General features: G+C 47.1%; 1 protein-coding gene across 4 annotated transcripts in view; it reads right to left on the reverse strand.

The window, feature by feature from the left end:
* The window catches only part of SRGAP3 (SLIT-ROBO Rho GTPase activating protein 3), a 258,464-nt gene that overhangs the window by 50,630 nt on the left and 190,573 nt on the right, over positions 1–17,261 (reverse strand). For 2 of the 4 annotated variants that reach the window (XM_029243760.1, XM_029243761.1), the window contains exons 11-12: positions 8,594–8,621; positions 3,533–3,635 (exon numbers count right to left, since the gene is read on the reverse strand). In XM_029243760.1, coding sequence (XP_029099593.1) covers positions 3,533–3,635; positions 8,594–8,621 — 131 coding nt within the window. Of the gene's footprint in view, positions 1–3,532; positions 3,636–5,972; positions 6,060–8,593; positions 8,622–17,261 lie in introns of all 4 variants that reach the window. The other 2 variants (XM_029243763.1, XM_029243762.1) reach the window with 2 other exon arrangements.

Consider the following 17,261-nt stretch of genomic DNA (forward strand, 5'->3'; position numbering starts at 1 on the left):
AAAGGAGGGACACACGCCCTCAGGTGTCTCCTGTGACACTGGCCCTGCAAGTCAGCTCAGGAAACCTCGCTCTTAGCTCTTAGTTAACCAAGACCGTGTTTATGAGGTGCCCTCTGGATAGGACCAAACAGGATTCCATCTGGTTCCAAATTCCACACCGCTGCCCGTGCTTTCCTACCAAACACCTGGGGCAGCTTGTCCCGGGTACCCACTTGGCTTTGCTTTCCTTCTGCCCACGGACCCTCACCCTGGCACTGAAAAAGCCTCAGGGAACGCAAAAGCTGACAAAGCCTGGAGGAGGGAGGGCAGTGGAGTCAGAGAGCCTTCGTGATCTTGCAGGCAGAACCGGAGGCTCTGCTTTCACTGAAGTCGCCCATTTGCAGGCGAGCACGGCCTCTTCTTTCTTCCCACACATGCAGTGGGTCAGGCTCTGGGGTGCGTGCTGTGTCTCATCCCGACTGAGAAACGGGAGCATGTGCGCCTGCTTGCTGGCGTCACCTGTCCAGCCCCTGGCACCTCAGCAACTAGAATTTTCCTATGTCGACTACGCCTACCTGAACCTAGGACAGCAGTGCCAGGTGACCAGACAGGGCCCCGTGGGCACTCTCCGGAAAGCCCAGGCAGCACTAACAGCTAACATTTCCATGGTGTTTACCCTGCGCCAGGCAGAGCTCTAGAACCCGGCAGGTGTTAACTCATCTGATCCTCCTCACACACTCAGGAGGTGGGTAATTATCATTCTCATTTTATTGAAACAAGGTAAGGACTCCCCCTGCCTCAGCCCGAAGGTAGACCTCCTGGGCCTCAAAATTTATCATAATAAATTGTGTTTCCTTCTATCTGAGAGAAGGGGGGAAAAATCAAGCATTTTGAAAAGAATCCATTCAGGTAAGGTCCTAGAGATTTATACAAGTAACTCCAACTACGTTTATCCGTCATTCTTGGGGATGCTTCCTTGTCCCTCTAAACCCTCATAATCATGGAGTTTCTGTGATGTTATTTTATTGAAAAGCCTCTCAGAGCTTTAGAATTTCAGAGCTGGGGATTCTTAGTTCACGCTGAATCTTCTTCCAGATAGCATGGGAATCATAAGAGGAAATTAAATTCCATTCCCAAAGGTGGAAGGGCTGGATGCATCACACTGCCTTTTCGTTTTCTGAGAGTTAACAGTCCTTGAGGTTGGGGTCCCGCCGCTGCAGCCTGTCCCCACAGGGAGCTAAGAGTGGGCGCGCAGAAGAGCTGGCGGAATTGCACAGATGATGTGCGGTACAAGCACACGTGACTATAAAGAAATGCATTCGCTCAACAAACATACTTTTTTCAGTCAAACGGTCCCCTGAGGAGGCTGTGCTCTTATTTCAGCAACATGCTGCTGCCTAGTGCTCTGGGGTGACCCTCTCTGGGGGCTCTTTTCAGAGCCAGTCCCCTAGCGCCCACTACGGCCTATGCCTCTTGCCATATTGTGGCTCCAGGGGCTACAAAGCCGGGCTCTGATTGGCGCTTTTCATTCCAAAGACTGGGGTGTCCGTTCTCAGACAAAGTTTTGGCACCGCTGACGAAGGTCCTGCTGCAGGCTCTCGGAAGACTGACCAGCTGCGGCAATGGCTATATATTTAGAATAAGGATGCGGCTTCCTGGTGACTACCTCCAAGGGGCAGACAATCCCGCGGTTGGTGCATGGCACTCGATCGTCGCGCATCATCACGTAGGAGCTCTCCATTCAGAGACTGTTTCACTGAACAGAACACCTAGCTTGCAAATGCCATCAGGTAAGAGCTCCTTCCAAGCGTCCTGACAGAGCACCTGTTTCCAAAGAGCTGAGCATATTCTGAAAGGTGTCTGTGTCTCTGAGCCTTTGCTCATTCTGTTCCTCCTCTCAGGGGCTCCTCCGTCCTCCCCTCTGCTGTGTTCTGCCCCATCCTTCAAAGCCGCCCGGACCCCACTGCTCACAGTTCTTCCTGCTCTGAGCTCTCACAGAACTTATTTCCGTGGGGAATCAGTCACCAAGTGCTCATCCTGAATCATCTTCCGCGTTCAGCCTTCTGTCAAAAACCTCCTGAGCAACATGACAAGCTCCTTGAGGGCAGAGAGAGTAGCAAATGGGCCTCAGTCCCCTCTCAGCTCTGGAGTATGGCTTTTTCGAGAAGAAAGTCTTGTTGGAGCGAGGAGGGAGGATGAAGAAAGGACTCTTGAGACAGCCCCTCTTCCCATGACCTTCTGGATGGCAAACTGCTCACTCGGAGTCACCTCCAAACAGCACCCCTTCCCTGATGCACACAGTAGCACCCCTCATTTTGGGGTCCTCCACACCTCCCTCCTCTGAGGCATCCTAGAGCAGCTGCTGCTGTTTTCCACCCCCGGGCAGTGCCAACGTGTGCCCTCCTTTTCCCCTTTCCCTTCCCCCACTGTCCCCCAGAACTCAGCTTACAGGCAGAGGGACCAAGGCTGGTCCTGCCTACCCCCTCCCACGCCTGAGGCCAACCCTCCCTGCCCAGCAAGTCCTGTGCATGCCCTATATGAGGACAGAGGATAGAGAGCCAGAGCAGGGGCAGCCTCAGCACTCCAAAAGTGTCAGCAGGGCCCGAGAACCTTTATTTTTCTCCCGACTCTTATTTTCTGCAAAGGGTCTTCGTTAGATGGGGCACGCTTCCGATAACTGTCAGGGACCTTCTGCTGCTCCCCTAAGTAATGTTCAGAATGCATCTCCCCTTCCTCAAGTATGTCCCCCACGTGCTGCCCTTTTCAACTCCATCACCATCTTAACTTGCCTTGAGCTGTTCTATCTGGGATGGCTTGATCCTGCACCCTTTGCAGCCAAGAAGTAAGAAGAGAAACTCACTGAGGTGAAAAGCTCTTTTTTTTGTTTAAGGTGTAAAGGATTAACCTGGAATTCTAAAGGGACTACCTCAGCTCTTTTCTCTTCTCCCAAACTGCCTAACAAGAAACAAAATTAGGTGGAAGGGTTGTCTCTCGTACAAATTGTATGTGTTGTGTTCCTTTGCTGGTATATTCTCAACTTTAAAAAATCACTTGTATAAAAACACAGTTACTCACAGGGCTTTTCTTTGTGTTGTTTCCAACCTGTCTCCTCTTGGGAGATGTGAGTGTGACTCAAGTCGAGGGGGTTTCTCTAAGTGTCCCTCAGGCTGGTCAGGACTGCAGTTCCTGAAGCAGTGAAGTGGGGCTGACAGGGACCACTGTCTGGCACGGATTCAGTGCCACCTGGATTTTACTGGGTCCCAGCATGATTGCAACCCTCCCCCAGGGCTGAGAATCAAGGGAAAGCACTTAGGAGCAACTGGTCAGAGGCAAAAGCAGCTCTGATTAGAAGCCCTCACTGAAGCTAAGAGCAAGATGCCGGGAGGACCAGCTTGCCACAAGGCCTGGCCGAGGGCCCGGATTGAAAGTTCCAGTCCGTCAGTCGTTGGTAGGTCGGTAGGTTGGGGCAGGGCTGTTGGCCGGGGGAGGAGGTGGAGAAAGGCTGCCATTACATTGGGTGCATTCGCGGACTCTGTGGCTCCCCAGCAAGTACCTTAATGAACGCTTCCATACAGCCGTTAAATAGTTTATGGCTACACACTGAGAGAGGCCTAGGTCTCCTCATTTTCTGTGGTTTAGGGGGAAGACAGGGGGGCCTAGGGGAAAACGGAACAAAAGAAATCAAGAAAGCAAACAAGGTAAACATACAACTGGGAAAGACGCTCTTACGACCCACGACTGGAGGAGAACACAAAATGCAAATGGAAGGCCTGAACCCCCAGCGCATTGGTGTCCAATGCTCCATCTGAAGGCCTCTGGATGTTTAAGCGGGTCTTAATTTACCCACGGTGTCAGGCAGGAGTAACACAAATGTATTCTAAATCATAGGAGGGCACAGCACGTGTCCAGGAAACCATTGAAACTCCAATCAGGGCTGTCATCCCGCAAAGCTGACCAGATGGAGGGGGAATCAGGGGAGAGATGTAATCTGTAGCCCAAGAAAGCAAGAGACTTTCAAAGATGATCGGAAGGGTTAATTTTCATCATTTTGGCTTAAATGCATCACCAAGTCTCAACTCCCACCATACCAGGGCACTGATCTTCCTAATGCCTCCTTGCATTTCAAATGCACTTGACTAATCTTTATTCCGTTGATCTAAGAGCCAGGCAATTATTATTCTTATTTTAGAGATGAAGAAATTGATGCCAGGAGGGAGGCTGCAGCTTCTTTGGGGTCCCCAGGGGACCCAGGATGATGATTATCTCCTGTCCTTTAGTCAAGTACACTTTCAGTTACAATGTTTTCAAATCCATCATCACACTTAATGTCAGCTCAACCCTGCACGTATGGTCCCATTTTACAGAGGCCTAAACTGAGGCCTAGAGGGGGGAGGTGGCAGAGCTAGGCCCCAAACCCAGGCCTCTTTGGCTCCAATCCCAAGATTTTTACCAAAGGGTCTGTCATGGAGCCTTAGGGAACTTTCTCATTTCCAGCCAAAGACTCATCCATCCCATTAACCCTTGCCAGCGGACGACCCGTGGGGTCAGGTTGAAAGTGTCTTGCTTGACTTTAGGATCTCCATTCCCTGTGCTCCATCTCGGCCACAGGGAGGGGCGATCATACCACAGTTCACCAGCGACAGCGAAACAGCCACAAACACTGGACCAGTTTGCAGAGTTGCTCACATGCATATACCTGTGTTGGCTTATTTGCTCATCTTTCACCACCCAAGTTGGCCTGACTCAATGCTGCCAGCCTTCTAGGGCAAAGGGCTTTCTGAGGTTAGGAGGAGAGTCCCTAACCAAGAGACACAGTTCATTTTCAACTGGCTTCGTTCATAATTTGAGAGGTACCAAGTGGGGACCAAGCCTGACACAGATAATGCCCACGCGTGATGAACACAGACCTGGGCCCACAAGCCTTGACTGATTTCTGTGCATGGGCAAGAAATCGTATGTGCCGTGGAGCCAGTCGAGGAGATAAGACTCATGCTGCCTTGCTCACTGGCCTTGTGGTGCCTGTCTCCCTCAGCAGGCCCGCCATCTAGGGAACTCGGATCAACTTCTAGGTGTCTGAATACTGAGCAAATGCTGCTAGCTCCAGGACATGCATGGGCAAAGACACGGTGGAATCCAAATCTCATGCCACCCAAACACTGGAACTAAAATAACAGCACAGACCAAAATTTTGCAAAGAAACAACAGGCAAGATTATTTTGAGCTCATCTCGGATCTACGTCAATTTGGTTAGCTAAGTCCATGTCATTTCTTTTTCATAAGTTACTTATTTTTTGAGGATGTGGGTTATGTGAGAGTGATATTTCTTACAACAGATCTGCTTTTGAATTTCCAAATGCCAAAAGAGAGTGCCAAAAATGTGACAGGGCCATAGGTTTTACGTATCATAACTGGAGGGTAGCAGCTGCACCACCTTGTTTCCATGGTGATTTGGGTTTCTGTTTTTGGACGTTCTCACATCATTTCCTTATCTCACACTGCATGATACCCTCACGACAACCCTGTGAGATAGGCAAGAACTATTAAACCTACTTTAAACATAAGGTAAACGAGCCCAGGAGAGATTAAGAAACTTGCCCAAGGTCACAGGAACAGAATTCAGCTCTTCCTACTTCAGGTTCCGGTGTGATTATGGAAATTGGGAAATTGATTTTATCACAGAACATTCAGCAATAGCATTAAATCATCTATTAAACTCTCATGGTCAGCAAGAGTACACACTCTTAATGCAGGTGTTGGACACCCAATACCAAAAATATCTAGGGTGCCTTTAAAATTTATTTCCTAAAATAAGTCCTAAGGATTCTTTTTTCCTTGAAGTTACATAATTTCTGCCCAATCCAGAAAGCAAAGGACTGTTAGAACCGCATCAGGATTTCTTTCTTTTGTGTGGTGCTCTGTGCAGTGAGCGGAATCTCTGACAAGGAAACGTAGCTATCCCAACTTTGCATGACACCAAATTGATACCGACTTACTGAAGTGCTGGGTGGGGCACAAAGTGGGGAGCAGGGGGGCAGCTCAGCCAAGGAAAGTGGGGCAGCCTAAGCCTTCCATCTCTTCTGCTGCTCAGTTGCAGAGCAAAAGGAAAGAGAGGGAGAGGGAGAGAGAGAGAGAGAGAGAGAGAGAGAGAGAGGCAGGGAAAACAGGAACAGAGAAAGCCACGGAGAGGAAGAAAGAGAAACCAGAGACCAATGTCCCCTTTCTGCCTTTCAACCAAGATAAAAATTAACACGCGTTAGTAACATAGGAATTGGCCTCAAAATTATTCTGTGACCAGAAGGATGGTTATTTCCCTAGACAACCCAACAGATGTGGGTGTCAACATCCAAAATGGCAGCAATATTGTAGTTCAATGGTGGTCAGGCTCTTGGAAGCTGTGCATGGGTGTGCATGGGGTTACATCTGTTTGGACAAGAAATCTCGAGTGATTTCACTGCTAATCCAGACTTGGAGCGAGTCAGCCTAGGTTAGGGAAGCCAGTCAATAGTTTGAAAAACCATATCAAACCTTACATTTGCATCTGGCTTTGCCATTTACCATATGTCTTTCAAGCGCATTATTGCATCTGGTCAGCCTAATTACAGGGTTATTATGAATTGGGGCTATTCTAAGATAATGTTCTAAAGTATGAGAAAAAAATATACAATGTGTTGCAGCCCATGTGCAAAAATTGGTCTGTCTATACAAGGCCAGCAACAACTTGGCTGAGGGGACCTGCTCAAATAATCACCCAAAGCAACACTGACCTTGGACAGGAAACTATGGCAGATAAAGAGGGCCACAGTATAGAAATAGCTCACCCAGGGCATTTAAGATAAATTTTAAAAACACTTCCAAGTTAGCAGTGCACTCCACAATAAGTTAAAAATGATTTTTGGAAGTAAGAGGAAGCTTTTACTTTACTAAGAGTTGCCTTTGACCTTGGCCAAGGGCCAAAGTGCAGATGGCTGGATTTGCAACTTAGTGCAGTGTATCTAAGTGGGAGGTCTGTAATCCTAGCTTGGATTTCCCAGGCCCTAGGTCAAAGAGGGTGTGGAAGACAGCATCTCAGAGGGCTTTATTTAAAAACAACAACAACAACAAAAAAAAAAACCTCTCAACATTTCTCTAAGGAAGACCCTGGGACCTCGCTAAGGGTTTGATTACAGATCTCTCCTACAATCTGCTGGAATCATCTTCTCCCACATGAGTTTTAGGAATTAGGAGGAAGTGAGGGATGGCTCAATTCATCCCCCCATCTGTTTCATTATTTGCAAACTTTGGTGTAAAATGTGGCTTCTGTTGTTTTGGGACTATGACAACACTCTTGCAATAAGTAAGTAAGTAAATAAATAAATAGGAGTTTGTTTCTAAAAGGTTCTTAGAAAGTAACCCTGCACATCTGCTGACCCATGTGCTGGGAGGGCCTCGCCTGGTATCATGAATCTTCCCAATGTCCGGGGACTGCCGGGGCCAAGAGGAACAGCTGCACAGGCTAAGCTTCTGGAAAGCCCTCAGTCTTCCCCCACCCTGGGCCAGCAAACTGAAAACCTCAGAGCTTTCCAAGCCTTTTCCCAGCCAACTCCCTTCCAGATGAGGCGGGAGTTAAGGGTTCATCCTCCCTCTTGCCAAGTAGGACAGCTTTCCAGGATTCTGGGCCACTGGGAAGAACTTGTGGGAAAAGGATGTCTTTCGGTCACTGGGCCCAGAATGAGGCAGAAGTAGCTCTCAACGGCCACGTGATGGAAAAGCGCAGGCCTCTGGGCCACCAGCTCAATTCAACTTGGGCAGTGGGACGGGCATTGCTGGGAACACGGAAATGGATGGGGTCTAAGGAACCCGGGCAGCGATAGGGCTGTTTATGGACCTAAACTGTCCACAGGTAGAGGAAAGGTCCAGTCCTGAAGCCAGCCTCTCAGCTATCAGCTGCTGAGCGAAAGTGTTCACTGGTTCTGGTCTGCTCAGGGAAGAGCCCAGAGGATAATGTTGAGCGAGCTGGAGAGAAAGCAGAAGCTGCCCACTATTACTTCCCCCACCAGGGGCTCTGCCATCAGGCCATCCCAGTGCTGCGAGGCCTGAAGCCAGGGCAGGCAGCAGCGGGCGTCTGCGCGCGCTCGTGTGGATATGCGCATGCGTGTGCCCGGTGGTGTGCGCTTCCAGCCAAACCCGGAGCCTTGGCAAACTGGGACCCCGGGCTGGGCACCACGCCTCGGCGGTTTGCTCAGCAGCCATAGAACGGATGGGGAGACAGGTGGGCAGCTACCCCACAGCCTCTGGCTTCTCCTGGTTGCCCTCAGCTACTCTGCAATATATATTACCTTCCCGTCCTCCCACCAGATGGATAGCAACGAGGGACGACACCCACTTCCCACAGCAGCTCTGAAAGGCTCCCTCCCCATCACCAGTCTAATGCTGGAACCAGCAGAGCAGCCAAAAGACCTTTGCCTTCCCTCTCAGCACAACCACACCCCCGTGGGGACACTGTCCCCTCTAAGACTCCTCCGCTGCCCTGAGCTCCAGCACTGTCTCGCCACCTCCCCATCTGTCCTGCTCCCCCCACCTCCTCCCACTGCCCACTCAGGCAGCAGGTGAAGGAAACAAGATGCACCGCTCTTACCTGGTTGTACCGCATTCTGCTCTCTCCCCTGGAAAGAAAAGTGTACATTGATTTAATTGTTGATTTTGTTTTCGTTTTTGTTGGTTTATTTTTGAGCAGAGAACATTCATCTTTTTCTAAAAACAAGAAACAACTAACACCTTAATTATTTGTGAAATAGGAAATCTTATTATGCCTAAGGTATGTTCTGTTGCGAAGAACTGAGTCTTATTAAATCCTCAGTGCCTCCTATTTGTAGGGCCATGTTCACATATTTTTCATTTGTTATTGTTCCTACGCATTTTATTTTCAGTGATTCTCAAACTACAACCTGCTGACCAGTGGCATCAGAATCTTCTGGAACTCTTGTCAAAAATGCAGATTTTTTTGGCTCTTTCCTGGATAAGGACCCAGGAATCTGCATTTTGACAGCACTCCCAGTACTCTCTTCTATGCACACCCCAGCTGGAGAGCCTACGCACTGCTTTATGTCCACAAAGGTTTACTGAGCACCTGTCATGCCCGGCACTGAAGGGTATCAGCCATAAGACACCTTCTGTTGTCACTCAACCCCGCCAAGTGCCCACCCTCAGCCCTCCTGCCTTCATCCTCAGCTGAAGACCTTCTCGCTTCCTTCACTGGAAAACAAAATCAATAAGACAGGGTCTCTGGGTACCACCATGAGACCTACCCACCTACCTGCGCCTGCCCACTCCCCCGCTACCTCCTTTCCCGGTGCTCTGGAGGAAGCATCCTGCTTCTGCTAAAACCCAGACCCCATGCTGCAGGTCCCATGCCCTCGGCCCTTTTCAGGGGCTTTGCTTCTGCAAGTGTCTCCCCTCTCTCTAGCATGGCCAGTCTCCTCTCTTCTGGATCATTTCCATCAGCGTATCAACACGTACACTGGATACATCCAACCTGCCTTTTAAGCCTCCCCTTGATCCCATTTCTCCTCTAACTCAATCTCCATTTCTCAGTTCTCCTTTCCAGCAAAACTTCCTGAAGGAGCTCTGTTTGGGGTCCCTGTCGCTTCCTGCTCTTGCCTTACCGCAGCTGGCTTTTGTCCTCACCACTCCACGGAGACTGCTCTGTGCGGCTGAACCTAATGCCTCCTCTGCTCTTACCTGACTGCTCAGCACTCAGCACTGCCTACCTCAGTTAATCACTCCCTTCTTCTTATAAAGCTTTTTCCTCTTGATTTTCATGACTCTGTACACTTTCCAGGTGTTCTTCCTGCCCTACAGGCTGTTCCTCAGTTTCTCTTGTTGTCTCCTCATCTGTCCAAACTCTAACCTCTAAATATTGGAATGCCCCCAGGATGCAAACTGGGTCTCCTCCACCCTCTCTAGGTGATCTCAAATGCTTGCTGAGACTTCCTAACTTTATCTCCAGATCTTACATTTCTCTGGAATTCCAGTCTCATATCCACTGCCCTCTTTTTTAATTATTGAGGTATAATTTACATATCATAAAATTCACACATTTAAAATGTATAATTCAGTGATTTTTAGTAAATATTCAAAGCTGTGCAACCATCACAACTCAATTTTAGAACATTTCCATCACACTGAAAAGATCCCTTGTGCCGATTTATAGTCACCCCCTCTTCCCATCTCCAGCCTATGGCAACCACTCATCCACTCTCTGTCTCTGTAGATTCGCTTATTCTGGATATTTCATAAAAATAGAATCATACAATATGTGGTCTTTTGCATTTGGCTTCTTTCACTGAGCATAATGCTTTTGAGGTTCATCCACAGCATGATTCAGTACTTCATTATTTTTATGGTGCAGTAGAGAACCTCTAAGCCGGTGCTGTCCCATGGAAATATAATGCAAGCCACAATTTCTAGTAGCCACATATAAAAAGTAAAGAGAAACATGAAAGATTAATTTTAATGATACATTGTATTTAATCTAATATATCAAAAATATTATTTCAATATGTATCAATATAAAAATTAGTAAGATATATATATTACTAACTCTTTGAAATCTGGTGCTCGTTTTACACATCTCAATTCAGACTAGCCACGATTCAAGTGTTCAATAGCTGCATGTGGCTTGTGGCCACCATATTGGACAGAACAGCTCCAGACCCAGGAATCCCATCTAGCATTCACATGAAGGGACTTTATTCAAAAAAAAAGAACTGAGCATTTATATTTCTCTATTGTTTCAGAAAGCAATGCTGAGTGGGGAGAAAAATGAGGGGAGGAAGAGAGTTAGAGAAGTCTGAGAATAAAACTTGGAGCGAATCAGCACACAATTCCTTAATTCCTGACCAAAGCCACAAGCAGTTACAAGAGTGAGTGACTGCAACCGGCTGAACAGAAGCCAAACGAGGAAAGGAGAAAAGTTGGGTAAAACAGGAAAATTTGCTCTGCTTAATTTGATTGTGTGCCTGGGGTCTGGGGCAAATTCCTACCAGACATCAACTTGAGTTAAATTTTCACGTAGATCTAAGACCCTGAGTTGAAGCTGATGGCAGCCCACTCATGAAAGCGTCAGCCAGTGGCCTGGATTGACTATAAAGCACATCATTTCCCTTAGAGCTGTAGTCAGCTGTGCAACTCTGACTGACAAAGGGGACCTAGGAAGAGGTTCCTGCTCTACCTCCTCTTAGTTCCAGAATTGCCCACTCCCCTATATACTCACTGTGGTCCAGGCACAGTGTCCTTCTTTTATTCCTACCTCACCACATCCCTTCCTGCCTTCACACAGGCTGTTCCCTCTGCCCCAACACTCTCTCCCCAGTTTTTCACACGGCTGACGCCTTCCCATCCTTCAGTCTCAGCTTAAACATCACCTCCCCTCGGAGGCCTCTCTGATCACCCAACCTAAAGCAGGTGCCCCAATGCTCCCCAACCCCGAACACAATTATTCTCTATCTCAGGCCCAATTTTCTATTCGAGGACACTCACAGTTATAATTCTTTACTTAACGGTTTGTTTCCTGTTTGAGTTCTCTCTTCCCCATGAGGGCAGGAACCTTGTTTGTCTTGTATATACTGTGTCCCCATGGATGGATGGACAGATGAATAGATGGCCGGGGGGGAAGAAAGGGGTAGGTAGGAATCAAAGGATCTGAGTCCTGGAGTAGAATGTGTCAGAACACACTCAAGATAGACCTTCCTCTGGCAACGAATCGAATTTATTCTCCTTCAGCTTTGACTCACATTCCAGACCTCAAGAACCTCTTTACCAGAAACATCTTTTGGAATATGGTGTTTCAACTTCTAACAAATAACAGAAATTAAAAATGTTCTTCCCTTTACCACCTGAGATCTCTTCGGGTTTTAAAAATATATTTTATACTTGGTGGCTCAGTCATTTTCTAGAAGGTCAGACTGTCTGGTCCCGGTGGACATTTTGCTCTGTAATGGGCTATTAAATCTTGGCCTGAAAAGGTTATGTCTCATCCCTTTTATAGACAATGCACCATTCACCCCAGAGGGGCTATAGAGTAAATTGAAAACCCACCCATATCTTAAGTGTAAAGCCTGGAGCTTACTGACTAACCAGGGCAATAAAGAGGTCAGAAATCTAAGACTCAGAGATGATAAACTAAGAATCCTCTGGCCAATAAAACGACATAGCAACAGCCAAGGGCACATAAGGGTGTGTGCTCTTGTTCCCAAGATGTGGCAGTGACATTTGTAACAAGGAATGACAATTTGCAGGGCACCTAGAAGCATTTTGACTTGTGTGCCATGTTCAAAAATTCGCTTCTAAGTGAGGGTGACCCAAAAGACCTAGTTTCCTCCAACTTGTGGTTTCTTTGAGGTGTGCTGTCAAAAGAGTACTGGAGAGAAACTGAGGCACTAGACATGATATTTCATTTCATTAAAAAAAAAGCTTTGTATCTTTTTAGTAAAAATATTCCACTTGGCCCCATATTTCTCACCTGTTTTCAAAATGACCAGCTTATCCCCCCAATATAAAATAGCTCTCAGATGACCTAAAAAGGCCATTGAGGCAGGTGTCACCCTACCCTAGCCCCACTCTTAGAAGAGCTTTCTACTGAATGGAAGAGTTAACATGTCCAGGTGGAGGGGAATCATCTGAAGATGCTCAGAAGAGTGAATTAGAAGATTCTGAGCTTTCTTTGGCCTGCTCAATTTTTTCATGCCCCAACTTTGCCCAACGGGCAAGTTCTTTATCAAACGAAGTCAGCGCAAATTCTCCCCTTTCCCCTAATGCCCTTAGAATCCACATATACCTTTATTGTGCAGGGGAGACACAAAAATGACTGAAGATTTGGTTTCAGCTTCAGTAATTCAGTAATTTACTAACTTCAGTTAATAATAATGTATCAATATTCATTAATTGTGACAAATATACCATATTCATGTAAAATGAAGATGTTAATAATAGGAGAAATTGGATGTGGAGTATATGGGAACTGTACTATCTTATCTTTGCAACTTTTCTATAAATATAAAACTATTCTAAAACAAAAAGTTTATTAAAATTTAAATAACTATGGAGAACACTACGGAGGTTCCTTAAAAAACTACAAATAGAAGTACCATATGACCCAGCAATCCCATATACCCTGAGAAAACCATAATTCAAAAAGAGTCATGTACCACAATGTTCATTGCAGCTCTATTTACACTAGCCAAGACATGGAAGCAACCTACGTGTCCATCGAGAGATGAATGGATAAAGAAGATGTGGCACATATATACAATGGAATATTACTCAGCCATAAAAAGAAACGAAATTGAGTTATTTGTAGTGAGGTGGATGGACCTAGAGTCTGTCATACAGAGTGAAGTAAGTCAGAAGGAGAGAAACAAATACCATATGCTGACACACATATATGGAATCTAAAAAAAAGATGGTTCTGATGAACCTAGGGGCAGAACAGCAATAAAGACAAAGACGTAGAGAATGGACTTAAGGATACGGGGAGGGGGAAGGGTGAGCTGGGATGAAGTGAGAGGGTGGCATGGATATATATACACTACCAAATGTAAAATAGATAGCTAGTGGGAAGCAGCCGCGTGGCACAGGGAGATCAGCTCGGCATTCTGTGACCACCTAGAGGGGTGAGATAAGGAGGGTGGGAGGGAGATACAAGAGGGAGGGGATCTGGGGATATACGTATGCATATAGCTGATTCACTTTGTTATACAGTAGAAACTAACACAAGCAATTATACTCCAATAAAGATGTAAAAAAGAGGAAAAAAAACTTCTCCAGCATTGACCAGTCTAACAAGACCCATCCCATTTATCAAAAGAAGCACAGTGGGCTTTCCTCACTGCTGGCTTATGAGAAAACAGGACTATGGAAATTCTTCTAGATGGCTCTTTCTTAGCCTCCATTATACTTCTGAAGTTGCATTTTCAGTTTTTTGCTGCTCTTCAGCTCAAAAGTCAGAAGGACTCATAAATCACATCTCAAAGCAAGGCGCAGCTGAAGGCTAAATAAACTTGGAAGACCAAATGGATCACGAGTTACGCCAACCAAAACTAATTATTATTATTATTATTTCATTAAGGCCATTCAGGCAAGGGCAGGAATAAAAGGTTGCATGTGACAGCACTCACGGAGGAGCTGGAGAGAAGCACTTCCTCATCTGGGATCTTATTTTATAAAAGAACATCTTGTTTTCTAAATCCAGGGTATCTGATTTCGAAAGTACAAGTAGCCAACAACTCATATGGACCCACCTTTTGCTACAACTCATGAGCAGCAGTCCCCAGTCCCATGACCATAAAAACTGACTCTGTGAGCCGTGGAAGCTGCCCCCGTCACACACACACCCAAGCTCCTCTCGAGGACTTTCTGTCTCTCCCCTTTCCCTCTATTCTTGCTGTTCTTGTTCCTCCGTGTTACCCACACTCCTCCATGGCCCCACTCGCCTGGTCCAATACTGAAATGTCAGGATGGGCAGAATGTAGAGGGGTGGGACAGGGGAAATGAAGAAAAAGCTCATTGCAACTCCTTCTCCCCCACTCTTCCTCTCCATCAATGAGTTTTGACAAATGTAAACACCCATGTCTAACCACCACCCAAAGCAGGATATAGAACATTTCCATCACCTCCAAGAGCTCCCCAGCTCTCACCAGCTAGAACACACAAAACTAGTCTATGGCAATAGAAATCAGATCAGTGGTGCCTTGAGGTGGAGGATGGGGGCAGCTGACTGCAAAGAGGCACAAGCAAACTTCCGGGTGGTGGTGACAGGTGGATGTATGTGTTTGTCAAAACTGATTTCTGCACATAAAATGGGTGCATTTTATGGTATATCCATTATATGTCAACAAAGTTGATTGAAAAAATTCCATTGGTATTAGTTTTAAAGTCCTGGCTATTCCTTCAAGCCCTAGTTTTTCATCTTCCTTGAAGCCTTTCCAGATCTCCTGGGCCCACAGCGAAACCTCCCTCTCTGGACTCACAACCCTCAGAGTCTGTACTGTTCGCCTGGCAATTCAGTCAGTATTTCTGTGTGATAGTGTTATCGTTATTTAATTTTTTATGAATTCATGTGTTGTCTCCCAGCGAGAATGTTAAGTGCCTTGGGGTTGGGAAATGGTTTCATTTTTCACCAGTTCTTCTAAAGCATGGGGCTCACAAATGCCAAGCACCTGCAGAGCCTGGCAGCCCCCTTGATAGCTGCTGAGTGGACAGGAATTAGGGACTTGTGCGGCTGGGACACAGCCACTAGAATGTGCACCCACAGGGAGAAGAGAGCGAGCCAGGGAAGGCAAGGACGTGTTGCGGACAGCGAACTCCCACTGGCAGTGACCACCAGCCCCACAGCCCAGCACAACTCTTGTCCTGTCACACTCCTTCCCCAGAACACTCCTGGGAGCTCTCTAGGCTGCTTCAAGCTGTCATCTCGGGATCTACTGGCATCATCATCTTGGAAGTTCCCTTCATCTCTCTTGTACTGGCCCCCTGTTTCCCAGACCCCATGTTTTCTTTCCTTTCAGTGGAGCACATCCTTCAGCCAACAGCCCTCTCTAAACAGAACACAAGACTATCTCTGAGGTTGCCCAGCAGCTTCAGAAGCCCCAGGTCAGCTCCTCCCCTCAAAGCTGAGCCTCATACCCGGCTCCAGGGCCACCAGGACTTGCTGTAAACCATCTGTGAACTAAAAATGCCGCCTGCCATATCAGTAAACAAGGGATGTTGCAGGCATCAGCCACTACAGCCACTCCCAACGGAGAGCCCTGAGGGAATTTGGGATGGAAACATAATGCCCAGGGACTTCCCTGGTGGGCCAGTGGTTGAGAATCTACTTTCCAATGCAGGGGACAGATTCAGCCCCCGGTTGGGGAAATAAGATCCCACATGCCACAGGGCAACTAAGCCAGAGTGCCGCAACTACTGAGCCTGTGCGCGCTCTAGAGCCCACGTGCCACAACTAGAGAGAAGCCCATGTGCCGCAACAAAGAGCCCGCGTGCTGCAATGAAAGATCCCACATGCCACAACAAAGATCCCGCGTGCCGCAACAAAGACCCTGCGTGCCGCAACTAAGGCCCGAAGTAGCCTAAATAAATAAATAAAACATAATGCCTACCAGTGAATCATCAGATACTGCAGCCACCCGCCACCTGCCCACCCCCCTCAACAAACGGTGCACCCTGAGGAAACTCAGTGTGAGAAAAGACAGGGTACTGGCTCCAGAGAGCTGAGGTGCATGTCAAAGGAATGATTGCACTGAGCCCAGACTCTTGCATCTTCCCATATATGGAAAAGTGCCAAATTCCTTAACGTGAGATGTCTGGTTTTCTTTTATTAACAGCAATCTTTAGATGTTCTGACTACCTGGTCTTTGTTGCAAAAACTCCTATATATCCTGGCTCCCCACCTTGCCTCTTTGGAACAGTGTCTCAGAGTTATCTGAGATGCTGTGTCCTGGGCTTAAGTCCTCAATTTTGTCCACTGAATAAAATATAACTCTCAGCTCTTAGGGTGTGCATTTTTGTTTTCAGTTGACACACCCTTGACCTTGGATGGTTTCTAGTTCATGTTCTGGTGACCTTTCCATTCAACATTCATTCAGTGGCTACTGAGTGCCTGATATGAGCCAGGCACTGTTCTAGACACTAGATAAAGTGGTGGACAAAATAAGCAAGGAAGTCCCTACTCTGGTTGAAGATATGATGCTCTTGGGGGTGGGGGTGTGACCAATGACAATAAGCAGGTGAACAAATAGTATATAGGAGGATTTCACATGGCGATGAGTGAGATGAGGAAAATCAAACAGAAAGAGTGTTGGGACAGAGGTGGTGATTCCCTGAGGTTGGGTGGCAGAAGGGTCTCAGGAGGAAGTGACATCTGTGCTGACAGCTGAAGGATAGGGAACCATCCACACAGAGACATGGGGTAAGGGCATTCCAGGCAGTGGGAACAGCAGATGCAAAGGCCCTGAGGCAGGAATAAGTTGGATGAGCTTTTTTTTTTTTTAACATCTTTATTGGAGTATAATTGCTTTACAATGGTGTGTTAGTTTCTGCTTTATAACAAAGTGAATCAGCTATACATATACAAATATCCCCATATCTCCTCCCTCTTGCGTCTCCCTCCCACCCTCCCTATCCCACCCCTCTAGGTGGTCTCAAAGCACCGAGCTGATCTCCCTGTGCTATGCGGCTGCTTCCCACTAGCTATCTATTTTACATTTGGTAGTGTACATATGTTCATGCCACTCTCTCACTTTGTCCCA

Source organism: Monodon monoceros, unplaced genomic scaffold (genome assembly GCF_005190385.1).
Source record: "Monodon monoceros isolate NGI ecotype Baffin Bay Population unplaced genomic scaffold, NGI_Narwhal_1 Super_Scaffold_3, whole genome shotgun sequence".
Lineage (NCBI taxonomy): Eukaryota > Metazoa > Chordata > Mammalia > Artiodactyla > Monodontidae > Monodon > Monodon monoceros.